The 15,814-nt window shown below is 41.6% G+C and overlaps 1 protein-coding gene across 1 annotated transcript in view; it reads left to right on the forward strand.

Moving 5' to 3' along the window:
• LOC126996285 (uncharacterized) overlaps nucleotides 1-15,814 on the forward strand; it is a 79,959-nt gene that overhangs the window by 50,416 nt on the left and 13,729 nt on the right. Inside the window, 7 exon segments of the mRNA XM_050856662.1 lie at nucleotides 2,578-2,644; nucleotides 3,326-3,495; nucleotides 4,792-4,925; nucleotides 5,089-5,196; nucleotides 5,362-5,483; nucleotides 5,803-5,968; nucleotides 12,571-12,598. Coding sequence (XP_050712619.1) covers nucleotides 2,578-2,644; nucleotides 3,326-3,495; nucleotides 4,792-4,925; nucleotides 5,089-5,196; nucleotides 5,362-5,483; nucleotides 5,803-5,968; nucleotides 12,571-12,598 — 795 coding nt within the window.

Here is a 15,814-nt window from a genome sequence, read left to right on the forward strand (position 1 = left end):
GTTAAATCAGTGTCACGCCTGGGTTTGCTTTAATACCCGATTATTGGCAGTGTGTTGATAGGAAGTCGAGCACACCAGCACCACCTTATATGTAGGGGAGAGCGGTGATGATTCGGACAGTGGGATGGTCCGGCCATAGCACTTATTGTAAAGTGTATGGGACTGAGTGCCGCGAGATTTTGTGTGAATGTGCAAAACTTTGTTGCCTTGGCCCTCAAAGGGACAACCACGCCCTCAAAGCTGTTCTTTTCGATGCAAGTCCGAGTTTATGTTTTTTTGCATCTCGTATGTAATATTTGCAGGGTGTATCGTAAGCTCTCACTTCAAAAACATGGCAATTTGCGAGATGTAAATTATTTCGGTGACGCAGCGATGCACGGCGAAGGTATTGCCGTACAACACGATCACCCAGCTCTCGTGCTGGAACAGGAGTGTGACCACACATTTGATTTTTATAGAGTCGTGATGATTCGGACGGTTGATTTTCATGATTTTTATTAAATTTATATCAATTTAAACATTATAGGTGTTGCAACGGTTATAAAAAGGTTGATTTGGTTGATTTATATTCAGATATTATGCTTGTGAGAAAAGAAGGAAGACCTAATACCAAAATTTGAGATATTTCTTGTAGTTTTCCTTTTATTTTTTTCCCTTATAAATATTGAAAGAATACTTTTGTCCTTATACAAATGTTTTGTAGTAGATATAATCTTGTTTATTAGCCAATCAAACTTCAGCTATATTTATATTATGGCGAGTACTATGAGTGTCTGTACCATCCCACTCCCCTGGCCGAACCATCACCACGGGTGGGGATGGTTCGGATGACTTAGAAACTTGTGTTTCATCACTTACACTTGAAAACTGGAAATAGCTACGAGTGTCATATTAGCAGCCTAAAGAGCCAAATGATGAAGGAACATTTTGAGATCAACACAATTACACTACTTCTTAAACTTTTTTTTCTAAAAATATTTTTCTAAAAAGTGGCCGAATCATCACCGCTCTCCCCTACACAAGTCACACCAAACACTGGCACATATCAGTTATCAATGTTTGAGCGAAATTTCATGAGAAATGATTTTAGTCCTCCGATTATTCGTCATTACCACAAATATCGGAGATGCATCAGGTGGCACGGATGGAGTGAATACAAGAGTTGTGCATTCGAATACGAATACGAACACTAATTCGAATACACTGAAAAGGTTTTAATTCGAATACAAATACGAATACATCTTGAAAGTATTCATGAATACATTCATGAATACTTTTCATTGAAAAATACCTTCTTGACGTAACTGGGTATAGCACTGTGTTCTACAGTTATGCAACAGCAAAAGAACCTGTACTATGCACGATGATTACACGTCCGCTCTGGAGGCTAGAGTTAATTAAGGAACAACGGCTGTTATTTCTGGTAATAAGTTTTTAAGTATTCGTCAGATTATTCGCAAAATACGAATACTTTTCCATTGTACTCGAATACGAATGAGACTACTTTGATTTCTATCAATAATTATTCGAGAATGAATATACCCAAATACGGTATTCGAATGTATTCGAATACGAATACCGAATACGAATGCTTTATCCTTGTCAGGTGGAGAGGAAAACACTGTGTAGGTCTATTGCGATTTTTAACGTTTTCCATGTAATATATATTGGACTGAGTGACTGATATTCACTGCTGTGATGATAAACAATGTGTAATAACACCCGACCAGAAGTGCGTCTGAAATGGAATAAGGGCTACTGAGTAGAGGTGGAACGAGTGTCGATTTTTCAGTATTTACTGATTCGGATGCAAATATCTATATCAAATAGTTGCGGATGCGGATATTTTGACCCATCAAGAATTTTAGTCACAAATGACTGAAATTTTAAGATGCTCAGAAATGACTCTAGATTTATCATTAATATTTTCTTGAGGCTCTCTATGTTCCTCTGGGTGCTTGCTTTGTAAAGAACTGCGCATGTCGCTTGTTCCGCGGCCTTTTCGTGAGAAGTTACTCTTGCACATCTTACACAATCATTGGAGATAACCTCAAAGTACTTCCACACTTGACTTCTTTGAGGTGGCATTATTTTGAATTGAAGGCAACATGAAATACACCCAGTGCCGGCAGACAGCGTGATGCAACTATTTCATGCGAGTGACAGCTCGCTACCCGCGTCTTATCATGGTCTGACTCGCCACCAGCCAACAGGTTTGATCAAGAAATGTTCGGGTGCGGGGAACGGGTGAGTGGGCGACTCTCTCTCTCTCTCTCTCTCTCTCTCTCTCTCTCTCTCTCTCTCTCTCTCCGAAATGCAGTCTATTTATTCAAGGCATTGTTATACTATCCGCATCCATGGTTGCGGATGCGGATACGGATGTAAAACAATGATGAGGATATCCCGGTAGCGAATGCGGACTCTAATATCCGGTCCACTTGAACTGTTAAGTGCTTATAATTATTACCCTCGTGGTCTTGTAACTTTCCAAAGTGCTTTATTTCGCTCTGCGACGTAAAATAAAATATAAAAAAATGCGGGTGACAAATGGGGTTGATGGTTCTACTGTTTTTTCAGAGCGACGAAGAACTGTTTGGGCGAGGACGAGGACGAGGAAGCACCGCAGAGCGTGACGTCAGCGACGGTAATAACATTTAGTGAGGATGCACAGATTAATGTTTGATGAGTTTTCATGTTATTTTCTTGGGCATGGCTTTCTTCCAGGTGTTGGTACTAGTTAGCGAAGTAATGCTATTTACAAAGTAATGTATTTGAGTGTAAAAAAGTAAGGAATTGAATCTACAGAGAGAGGAAAACTGGAGCCTGTCCTACCTTTTCTACTTTCCTTCACTTGGGGGAAGGAACATTACATACACATACAGAGAGAGAGAGAGAGAGAGAGAGAGAGAGAGAGAGAGAGAGAGAGAGAGAGAGAGAGAGAGAGAGAGAGAATCAATATTTGCATCAAACTAATACTTATTGAATGTAAAAGTCAGTCATTAATTATTATTATAGGAAGAAGTGAACCTGAAAACACCCCACTGATCTAACCGAAAAAGAAATATGACAAGAAAGCACCCCAGTAATTTAATAGAAAAATAAATATGTCATATCCATTACTTGGTGCTCTTTTACTGTTAAGTAATTTTTTTCATCTATCACTATTACTCTAAACACAGTGCAACAGCTTTGACTAATTACTACTACCGACTGCTGGTTACGGAGATGGCACTAGCTGGAACAGGGATCATTTAACTATCCTTTCCGAACTGTTGAGGAGGAGACGCTAGAGCGGCATTAGTGTTCAATCAAGCACTCATTCCAGACTGCTTCATCGTGCCGGACTCCAAGAGGTACGAGGGGGAGGCCCCACCACTGCCCCCGCCCACGGTGCTGGGGTCGTTCTCTGTGGACAGCGAGAAGAACATTCTCTACGACAACTCCATGATGCCCGTATTGAGTCAAAAGTACATTCCGGATGGCGAATTTATGAAGGCAAGACACAAGAGTGGTAAAGGGGTGTTCCGGGCGTTTTTTGAGTAGTCAAGTGTTCGGCAAATCAGACGAAGTGGTATTAGGAAGGCCGCAAGTTTGGCGTGCATATTTCAAGGGCAGGGAGCGCCACAGACATGTTGCTGATGACCGTAACATAAAGAATACGCAAAGCAAATTTACAGTTATCACTATAAAGAAGACACAAAAAACATACCCTTTCCGAACGCATGCAGTCAGCCCTATTAGACCCTTGCATTGGTACTTTGTGGCTATTTCAGTCTGGTGATGAAAGTCCAGCAGAGGAAAGACAGGGAGTTAGTTTTATGTTTAAAGAGTGAAAGATACGAATTTTAGTGGAAAGTTACACAATCTCTTTTAAAGCTCCTCCTGTGGTGTAGTGACAAGCATGTCTAGCTACGAAACCGTGGGACTGGGCTCGAATCCCAGCGATGTCTCTTTGAGGTTGTTCAATAAAAGGGTACTTGTAGTCCCACTCAATTCTGAAGCCGTTTGGTTGGGGCTCGCGTCTCTCCTCAGTCCTGCCGCATCACCCACAACACATCTCTCTCATACGTCAGCTATTTACTATTTAAAGTTGTGCATTAAATATTCAGTATAAATTAAATACGTCTATACAGTGCTATGAATGTGTAGCATTTTAGGATAATGGCAATGAATTATATAAATTCCATAACACGTGACAACGATGCTCTCTTACTTTGTCAGTGGACAGTGATCAAGGACATCATATCACTTCCCCTCTAACGTCCATCCTCAATGAAAGCTACTTTTTTTCTCTCGTGGGCTCTTCAGTCGAGAGAATCGATAAATTATTTACAATGTGAACAAATATTTTTTTGAGTAATCCGATAATTAGGGGCAGGTTGGGCAGCGCTCTGGCGAGACAACTCCCCGTGTCAGCCCCACTCAAAAGGACGTCATAGCTGAGCCTGACTATGGTGAGAATAGTGTGGTCACCCGGAGAAATGGGTTCTTGCCCACTACAGGCTCAGGCCCAGTGACATGAGATGAGCACCATGGTCACGTGCAGATAATAATGCGTGCCCTCAAATTAACAGTGCGATACATGCGTCATAGTTTTGCACGTTTTTGTCATGTATGGTTATAATAATGACTAATAATAGTAATTATAATGAACTGCATTACAGTTAAGGCAGTCATTGTTTGCCATTAAACTCATTGTTCGTAAAAAAAAAAAATCGAAAACTCATCATTCCACCACACATTCATGTTAGTAAAACAAGCACCAGTGCCATATGGCTTCCACTTTTACAGGTGGATATGGACCTCAATCGGGGATGGCACAGAGTCAATACCTTCACAGGAACGTCATCTGATGGCTTCAGACATCTCCTTCAGTGGATTCTTAAAAACCAGGAAAAAGTTAAAGCCAAAGACTCATCAGACAGGTTAGTGGTCACCCTTCTCAGCAGTAGAATTTTACTGCAAACTTCAACTGGAAAAATCTGTTTATGACCGTAAGAGGACACATATCTGCATGAAAATTGGTAAACAATGAAATAAATAGTGACAGTTCAATGTGTAATTTTGCAACTCATGATGCGTCTACAGACTGGCGGCTGACTTTGTGTGCTCAAGGAGAATGCTGAAACAAATAATGCAGGCCCCGTATACAAACCCAAAGCACATGTATGCTGAGTGGAGGATATTAGCCAAATAGTGAGTAAATACGGTTCATTTAAGTATGGTAAGCATTGCTATCAATGCTACACTGTTATTATTGTACCAAAAACAAGTAAGGTGGGAATATAATCTAAGTAAATACAAGTTAAGCAGATTTACAGTTCTCCATTACACTGATGCTTTTCTTGTTCCCACGGCCAGTTTCAAAGGAACAATATACTTGACAAGTGAGGTTCCAGAGAAGGAGAAACACAAGGACAAGGAAGGACCCAGCAGCCTCCCGGAGATTTATGGTCCAAAGTTTGAGCAGTACATGACAGGAGGTATGGACAGCTTTGTATCATTTATGAAGTCACATAAAACTTTGACCTATAGTACTTGGCATTAAGACAGGGCTGAAGGAATGTGTAATCATAAAAATTATTAGAATTACCTAGCACGGAGTATGGGTTAAAGGAATTTCAAATGATAAAAGTACAAAACTATAACAAGTAAAAAAAAGGTAATCTGACATTGAAAAAGCTGCAATAAAGTGTAGAAATCCACTGCTGAAGTTAATTAATAAAATGAAATCAAGTAAAACAAGTAGAAATAATTAATCTGCCTCAGTCATACAAAATGACTTACTTCATAACTCCTTAGGGGATCCTGATGATGTCCTGGAAACTGACTGTCAGTTCCGGTGTGTGCTGCAGCTGCACTTGAACGAGATGTCGCTGCTCTTTGCCCCAGACATGGATGCAGTGGACCCTACACGCCACAAGGAAGACTTCAAGGACCTGGACAGCTTTGTGAGACTGAAAACACAGTCGGATACAACATATTCACCTCATCATTATATGAAGTAAGCATACATTTCTTAAGTTGTAATTTTCCTGTCCATGATAACAATACCTCACTCATAGACTATGCCTCACTATATAACTTTTCTACACGGACAGTCAGAGATCAAATTGAAGTATCTCTCGAACATCCACCCTCCCTTCCCATGCACCTCTTCATGTTTTCCTCAGTCCACAAAAAGGTGGACTCCCTGTCATTCACTGTCATTCTATTTGACTCAAATCGTCTTCACATAATCAGGATTCTGCATGCTCAAGACGTGCTCAGGTCTTCTCAGTGCATTTTTCCTTACCCACTTTACAACACATTCTACACCTCTTGCTCTGACATCCACACCAAATCTGATTTCCGCCTCTTATTTACTCTTATCATCCCATGTTCTTCCGCCACATGCTCTCATGAAGTAACTCATTTAAATGAATGCTATCCTTGCCAATTGAGAATATTCCATATATATGTTTCAGACTAATAGGATAAGGTTGGCAAATTACAATATTCCTTAATAAACTCTTATTTAACTCAGTTTTACATTTCATCCTCTAATGATCACGATGATAAACTCAATGAGCTGCCTCCCCTTCACTGCCCTCTCCCTCCATGATCCCAGCTTGAACTTGGACTATTTCATTGGCCTTTCATATTCATCCATTGCAAATAAATGGCAGTCCATATAGTACACTGAAGTATAAGTATCATGGTGACTAGCACATAAAATTTCAAACCATATACAACACCTTGAGCTGAAATAATATAGTTCACCGAAAAGGATGTGATTAAGAAAAAAAACATGTAAGCATGTCAATCAGTTTTGTGCATTACGGTAATACTTTTACAACTCGGCACGATGGGAAATGTTGCCTACCGAGTCATTCAATATTCCGAGTTGTGCAAATCACTCCCTCCCCCCCACACACAATGATATGCGGTGAAATAAATTCGGAACTTTACAATAGCAGCTGACAAGCAATATATAATCATTTAACACTAAAAGATGTTCAAAGCTTAGAGATACAGAGCTGGGTCGGGTGTGAGTGTGTAAGCAGACAACACAACACATGCGAGATTGAGGAGTGGGAAGGTAGAGAGGAAAGAGTATGTGGTGCGGGTACATGTTCAAACAAGCAAGGCACGCCATGACGAGTGTAAAAAACGAGTTGTGGTACGACTTACAAATGTTCCGAGATGCTTAGAAGAAACGGAAGTGCGAGTTGGGTCACGTGGATACGTGCCCTGCATCCAATGGACCTTTAAGCCCCGTTCACACTGTGCCGACTCTGGGCCACGACTACCCACGACTCTAGGGTACACGAGGTCTTGGGTGTTGATGTGAAAGGGTCGGACATGTCTTGAAAGAGGTCTTGAGACTGTTGCCGAATGCTGCGCCAACGTCGTGACGGGAAGTCGTGACATGCTGGCAACTAGTAGGCCGAATGTCCCAGACAGTCGGCAAGACACCAAGACCCCAGTAAAACCTTCACCCCCTTCTTGGAGCGCGGGAACCAACTTGTCAAATGGAAAAGTCGCTGGGTTGTCGTGGCCCAGAGTCGGCACAGTGTGAACGGGGCTTTAGGCCCACTACATCCCGCAAGAAAGGAGGAGGGGGATGAGTCCAACAGGACAATGGATCAGCTGTGAACAACAAAAATGGCGTACCACACAACAGCTTCCTTACAATCTTCTCTCAGCAGCTCTCATAGGCCCTATAAGAGTTAATAGCTTCACAGGAACGGATCGCCTATAATAGGCAGAAGCAGCAATCGTAGTTGAACAGAACATTCGCAGAAGGCAAGAAGATGCAGAAGAGGTGACAATGGCCACATTCATGTATCTGTGAAGGCTATTTTGTTTACAGACATTGGTGCCCCCCTCCCCCACCGCGCCAGAACTCGGACGGTTTGGTGTCAGACGCCATGATGGCGCAAATTGTTGCTCCAATTGCACAACGTTGTGTGTCTAACGTGTCTTTTGAACGCAGGGACGTTTAAACGAAGTTAGTGCGGGCACACCATGCCAACTGTAGACCACGAGATGTGGCTAAAACTCGAAAGCAAGCCGAGATAAATCAGAGCGCGCGGGAGAGAGGGTCGGGTCACGCGGCCCACCAATGTAAAGAGGTCATGTAGAGAGAAGAAAAAAAAAAAAAAGTAAGCTAATGCGGACTCACCATGCCGAGTAGAGACTCCTATTTGAGGTTACAATTCTGCAAAATGCTGATACACAAATTCTTTTATATTTTTTTTTATTTATTTGTTGAAATACGAAACTAATTTTTTTTATGAAAATTTCTTTGCCTTGCAGAGCTAAATCAAATTCTGAGCTAGAAAGGTTTTACTGTAACCTACTTTTGTTACAGGTATTTCCTGAACAATTGGTGGACTGAAAACAAGTTAACAGGTGTCCCAAGGCTTCTGGTAGGCAAAAGGAACCGTGATGGAGTGGTGCACACACTGCAGATCCTACAGACAGACGACATGCCTGGGTTGGCTGAGGTGAGGATATAATGTTTTCCTGTATTGTCAACAACATTCTTTATTCTTTTTTGTCTTAAAAAAGATGGAGTAGGACCAGGCCAGAGCAGCTGACTCAGGATATCTATATATTAGTAGTGAAGTGCCTATGTGATCCAGGACTGGCATTTCAAATGAGGGACTGCCTGAGTTTGTCATTTGTGAAAACTACATAGTAAAAAAAAACTTACCATAGATAACTGTTCAAATATTAACATTCAAGAACAATCCTCAGTAGGATACTGACTCTTTGTCCCTCCCCAGGGGAAGTGGGAACCATCCGTATGCATCATTGTCTTGGACAAGTTCCTCAATTTTGTCAAAAGAAGGGTGGTTGCAGAACCTGACATGGTTCATTGCTTTGAGAAGTCTGCTCCGCCACGCCGTGACATCCGCCACTACTGCGACCCCAACCTGGAAGACATCCTACCCAACTGGTACAAACAAGCTCTTCACCATGCATGATGAAGAGAGCGACTGCAACGGTGGTAGTAGCTAAAGAACATGGGATATTATTTCTTATAGAAGTAGTCTTGAGAGCTTAGCCCTAATAAACAAGAAAGTAGGTACTGTTGATCAGGGGAGTTGACTGAGATGTTTCACAAAGGTAGAAAAGGATAAAAGGGAGGAGGGGTTGCAGTCCTTGTTAAGACACACTCCGCTAACAGTTCTGTTCAAACAAACGCCGACTCAGAATCAGTTTGGGTGGACGTCCATAAAGGAAAGGACAAACTAACTCCTGGGGTTCTTTACATGCCACCTAACCTTAGGGGGCAAGACACTGGCATATTAGGCATATTACTACAAGAGACTGGCAGGGTGAACAGGGACAAAAATCTCTGCATAATGGAGGATTTCAACTATAGGAATATCGACAGGGAAGGCGTGGTGGGTAATCTATAGAATCCGATGATTTTCTCAAAGCACTACAAGATGATTTCCTCAAGCAGACAGTTACTGAACCCAGCAGGGGTAATAACATTTTAGACCTAGTCTTAGCAAACAATGAGGATATGATTAGTGAACTGGAGATGAGGGGAGAGCTAGGTTGCAGTAATCATAGAAAGATTAGGTTTAACTTAGATTGGGTTGAAACCAGAGCTGGGCATTGCTAACGACTTTGAACTTCCGCTATCACAAATCCGCTAACTTATTCCACAACTTTCGCAATCGCAATTCCGCAAATTTCGAGATTTAGTTTAAATCGCAAGCGCAAATCCACTATCGCAAATAGCTACACAATATTTGCAGTCTTCCGCCACAAAACTTGACACCACAAACGCAAACCGCAAACAAAAACTATATTATCAATAGTTCTCGAATCTCTTTCAACTCTATTCGTGATGTAATGCTGTAGCTAGGCACTGATCATACATACCCTACTGCTACTTCAAGTATGGACGATTTGTAATCATACTATAATTAATTTGTAATAATCTGATAAGCATCTATTCAAACTTGTTTTTAATGAGAAGGTTCAAATTAAGTTCATCACTGTGACTGTCACAACTAAATCCATATTCATATGCCCTGTCTCCTTCAAAATACTTGTTATGATGTTTATAATAAGATCCCCTGAGAGGTTTATGTGAATAAGTTTTTTTGTAAAAAAGTGGAAAAGGCAACAACTTAAAAAAGTTTAGAAGTTAATCAGGTTTTTTTTTTTTTAAAGTATCTATCAGATTGAAGCTGTCCGGGCTGAACCGGGTTGACTCCTCCACGTGTTAGCGGAAGTTAGGGGAAGTAAAACCGCAAACGCTAATCCACAAATGAAATGGAACTTCCGCTATTGCGGATTTGCTGACTAATTAGAGGAGTTCTGGCCCTTGAAAAAGAATGCCAGATTATCTGGAAAGCATAATTTGGTACAGAAAAGTGGGTCTACTATAAAAAAAAAATTTGCTTATCCCAGTGTAATTGAAAACAAAGTTATGAATATTGAAAACATTATTCTTCAATAATCTTTGACACAGATGCGGTATTATGATAAATGAAATTATGAAACTACGGTTGCACAGCAGCCTGAATCTACGACATGTTGTTCGTTGTTTTTTGGTCTACAAAAACTTTTGTACTATCAGTTTTGGGCACTTGATACACTAAAGCAATTAATAAATCACGAACACAGACTTTACTTGTTCATTATGTATTTATACCTTGGAGGAAGATTTATACGACTTGGCATTCCAAACCAAAACAAACCTTCTTCTTCTTTTGACCTGTATCGCTTTTCATCGGCTCATCACCAACACTTCTGGTAGGGGAGAGCCGGTATGATTCGGACACTTTTAAGAAAAATATTTTTAGAAAAAGAAGTTTAAGAAGTAGTGTAATTTTGTTGATCTCAAAATGTTCCTCCATCATTTGGCTCTTTAGGCTGCTAATATGACACTCGTAGCTATTTCCAGTTTTCAGATGTAGGTGATGAAAGACAAGTTTCTAAATCGTCCGAACCATCCCCACCCGTGGTGATGGTTCGGCCAGGGAGGTGGGATGGTACGGACACTCATAATACTCGCCATAATATTAATATAACTTAAGTTTGATTGGCTAATAAACAAGATTATATCTTCTACAAAACATTTGTTTAAGGACAAAAGTATCCTCTCAATATTTAGAAGGGAAAAAATAAAAGGAGAACTACAAGAAATATCTCAAAAATTTTGGTATTATGGCTTCCTTCTTTTTTCACAAGCATAATATCTGAATATAAATCAACCAAATCAACCTTTTTATAACCGTTGCAACACTTATAATGTTTAAATTGATATAAATTTAATAAAAATCATGAAAAAATCAACCGTCCGAATCATCACGACTCTATAAAAATCAAATGTGTGGTCACACTCCTTTTCCAGCACGAGAGCCTCGGTGATCGTGTTATACGGCAACACCTTCGCCGTGCATCGCTGCGTCACCGAAATAATTTACGTCTCGCTAATTGGCACGTTTTTGAAGTGAGAGCTTACGATACACCCTGCAAATATTACATACGAGATGCAAAAAAACAAACTCGGACTTGCATCGAAAAGAACAGCTTTGAGGGCGTGGTTGTCCCTTTGTGGGCCAAGGCAACAAAGTTTTGCACATTCACACAAAATCTCGCGGCACTCAGTCCCATACACTTTACAATAAGTGCGATGGCCGGACCACCCCCCTTGTCCGAATCATCACCGCTCTCCCCTACTAACTCCCCTCTCTGCCTCTCGTAGTTGCTACATTCTACAATTAGGTGTTCCACTGTTTCTTTCTCCCCAGTGTCCTAGACAGCTACAGCCCTTTGTGTTGGTAAGTCTTGGTGAGAGTGAGTTCGGCCCCTCAGCGGCTCCTTTCGGTACTGTGCGGGTTTCGGCCTTTTAAATATCTCTTTACCACGAGTTCTACTGACTAGATTCTGTTCGGTACTTTCCAGACTAAACATTAGTCTTCGTGGAATCTATTAGAAAAATGGTTCAAGCCATATATGCGGCAGGAGATTAGAAAAAAATGCGAGAATGGTGTAAGCTTAAGTGCGAGTATTTAGCTTGTAATAACTGAATGGTAGAGTGTTTCTCACCACTTCACCTGAAAAATGTTAGCATAAACACTTGGGATCAATGTCTTGTAGACTATAGGCACAGTGCATCATGATTTATCACGTGAGAGATTTTAAAGTGTTCGAGTCCTCATAGCTTCAACAGGAGTTGACTCAGTTTTAGTTAAAGTAGCTAGCGATCACTGGCAATTCTGGGGGGCCAGAACTCCTCTAATTAGCGGAAGTGCCCAGCACTGGTTGTAACCCAATAACTCAACCCTGTGCTAATGCCTGACGTTAGAAGAGCCAATTATGAGGGGCTTAGAAGACACAGTGAGGAGGTGAACTGGGGAGAGTTAAGGTTGGATGAGGGCTGGATCCCAGGGCTGGAACCTGATGGTCAGGGAAGTCATGTAGAAATGACCTACGATAATTTAGAGTAATAGTGGCGGGGGAGGCCAGCATATCCCTTACCAAGCACGTAGAAAGGAAAATAACAACCCTAAATGAATGACCTGTAGGCTCAAGCATGAGATAGGCTTAAAGAAAAGAATTTATAGGAAAATAAAGAATGATGAAATTCACCATAGAGGTAGGTATGTTGATCCGGCTACACCATCACTGACAACCGAAAAGGGTCCCATACCCCCCTGTTAAAGGTTTAAGATCATACATTGGCTAATAAATTTACAAGGATTTCATGTTTCTTTTCTTTTTTTTTTTTCCTTCAGATAAATTGCGTCAGGTTTCTTATGTACTTAACTAATTCAGTTTTGGCTGGAGAGGAGGAACTTTGATGAAGTAATGAATATACTGGGGATATCTTCTTTAAGCAAGGACCATTAATCTTAGACCTATGATAAGCTATAGAAAATTATTTATTGTCGGTGACAATGTAATGGTCTCAGTCAGTGTTAGGGTCAAGGCAAGAGGATGGGTGAATGTGTAATGTAACCCAATTCACTTGGTGATTATTATGTTTTTTAATCAAGTACTTTATGTTATTTATATACATCTTAGATTTTTCTCTTCATTCCTCTTGTTTAATGATCATAATCATAATGATTATCACAAGTGTAAACTTGTATGTTTTCAGTCTGTGTAAGACACGGAGGTTATCTATGTTTTGTTAGTTCTTGTAGTCTTGCCAACCTTCCTGTTTATACTTGTGGTTAACAAAAACAATATTGTATGTTGATTACCTGAAGGAATTGCCTCAGACCTGCGTCTATGACGTCTATGACGTAATATGGTTTCTGATGAGCATTGTTTAAGCTGACCAAGCTCAATGGATCTGCATGTGGGCGCTGGTCATGCCTGCAAATTATGACAATGGATGTTCTTTAGTAGGCCAACGATTAACACTGAGTATAACTTCCAATCATTCCTCTTACAATATTTTTCATAAAAACCAAAGTTGTTTCGTGCTTTGTAAAAATATTAAATATTTTGATATTTTACAATGATGAGTTTCTAAGGAAAGCATCTTCCTGCCTAGCATAATAATTATAACAGTTATTGCTGTAGACCTCCATGAATGGACTTGTGGTCAGTCACAACGACATTTTTAAAAAGGCTCTAGGGCTCCCCAGGTGGACCAGTTCATCCCTGGTATTTACCAGGCGTGGGATGAATTACCTGGATGTGCTGCGCCGACACGCCGAGTGCAGGGTGAACAATCTAAAACTACATCACCTATATCAGACAGAGCTTTACCTATGTGTGTGAATTATTACCACATCGGGGAGGCAGTGGCCAAGTAATCAGCGTGCGGGCATGGTAACCCCGTGGACCTAGGTTCGAGTCCCACCAAAACACGCTGATTTTACAAGACATCGCCGAGTGGCGGAAGATTACCCACGTGCTGCCCAGATCTTCACTCGACCCAAACTTCAGCTACTTCGTTCAAGAGGAGCACCGTGGGGCAGGATGGGCCAAGCAAAAGTCACACATCACGGAAGCCACTATAAATAAAATTCGCCTGCGCCATTAACGGTTAGGGCTGGAACTGTTCAAGAGGCCCCTCAAGAGAGCCTACCGGCGCTACAAGCATGCACTTAAAAAAAAAATAATAATAAAATAAAATAAAAAAAACGCTAGCTGCGATAAGATGCGGAAGATAACCATATCCTGCTACTGATAACGCGAATTAACTTGGATAAAATATTTTCCATGTGTCCACGACAATCTTGTGGTAATCTTGTGGATGTGTGTGTGTGTGTGTGTGTGTGTGTGTGTGTGTGTGTGTGTGCGTGCGTGCGTGCGTGCGTGCGTGTGTGTGTGTGTGTGTGTGTGTGTGTGTGTGTGTGTGTGTGTGTGTGTGTGTGTGTTGTGGGGTGGGGGAGGATAGTTTGACTCACCGTTTATATATTAGCGCCTGAGCTCCAGGTAAGCTGAGTTACCGAGGTGTCTTCGTCGAGTGAACTGTGTAGTTAGTTGGTACCCAGCAAGCCCATTCAGCCGCAGGTCTCAAGAATCAAGAACATGGCACGGCGGCACCCCCATGAAAACTGGCGCCAAAAGGAAAAGGGTGAAGATTTTTTGTCCTCGGGGCAACACCCTCAAGAAAACTGGCGCCGAAGGGAAAAGGGTGAAGATTTTTTGTCCTCAGGGCAACACCCTCAAGAAAACTGGCGCCGAAGGGAAAAGTGTGAAGATTTTTTGTCCTCAGGGCAACACCCTCAAGAAAACTGGCGCCGAAGGGAAAAGGGTGAAGATTTTTTGTCCTCACGGCAGCACCCTCAAGAAAACTGGCGCCAAAGGGTAAAATGTGAAGATTTTCTGTCTTTATCAGCAATAGTTGTGCAGGTGGTGGTGTTTGTGATCGCTTCACTGCGAAGGCAGTTACATAGATTCCTGCTAAAGCATAAGAATAGGTGAGATTCCACACGCCTGCAACGGCGGCCTCGTCCACACCAAAGTCTAATCATATACAAGTCTGTTCACGCGCAGGAGGCGTGGCAAAGAGGTGACGTCATGCTGCCTAGGTGGGTCCGAGGCATGGAGGTAGAATTGATGGAGTCGACACGGGCCGTTAATCCCTTTCATTGAGGTGAAGCCGCCGAACTGTCATTTTTAAGGCCGCAAGATGAGGGATACCCGGGTGAGAGCTCACGTCCACTACCTTAGGTAACTCCAGACCCCGTCTCATTCATTATGATGGTGGTGTTTTTGAGTACTGTACATTTATTGTTGCGGTAGATCTATTTCATAAATACATGACCTGACAACACCTGGCAGCCTGGCCGAGCCCATTAAGGGGCAGCCTGACCTGAAATCACCTGGCAGGTGTCCACAACCTTGCAGCCCTAAAAATGACAGTTCTGCGGATTCACTTTTTAGGGCTGATGTCGACTCCACAAATTCTACCTCCGTGGTCCGAGGACAGAAAACGGAGTAATTGATGGGTGACTTTTTTTTTTTTTTTTTTTTTTTTGTCCACTGTTACTACTTTTTCAATCATTCTATTATTTCTTTATTAACTCTAAGTATACCATTCTTATTTAACTGTGAAAAACAATTCCACGTTTGTGTTTATAATTGGATGTGCAGTCACCTACAGCACATTTATTATGCATCCTGGTTCACGTCAACGCTGTGCACCCGACCCCGTCTCGTTGCAGACTGACTCGGTTCCACGCCTCTGCAGGCAGCGCGACGTCATGCGCGAGCCCGACGCGATTTTCGCGGGAGGTGACCAGACTTGTTATAATTAGATTTTCGCGGGAAGTGACCAGACTTGTTATAATTAGATTTTGGTCCGCACATTGTCAGGAGGGGTCGGTTAAGT

Source organism: Eriocheir sinensis, chromosome 9 (assembly GCF_024679095.1).
Source record: "Eriocheir sinensis breed Jianghai 21 chromosome 9, ASM2467909v1, whole genome shotgun sequence".
Lineage (NCBI taxonomy): Eukaryota > Metazoa > Arthropoda > Malacostraca > Decapoda > Varunidae > Eriocheir > Eriocheir sinensis.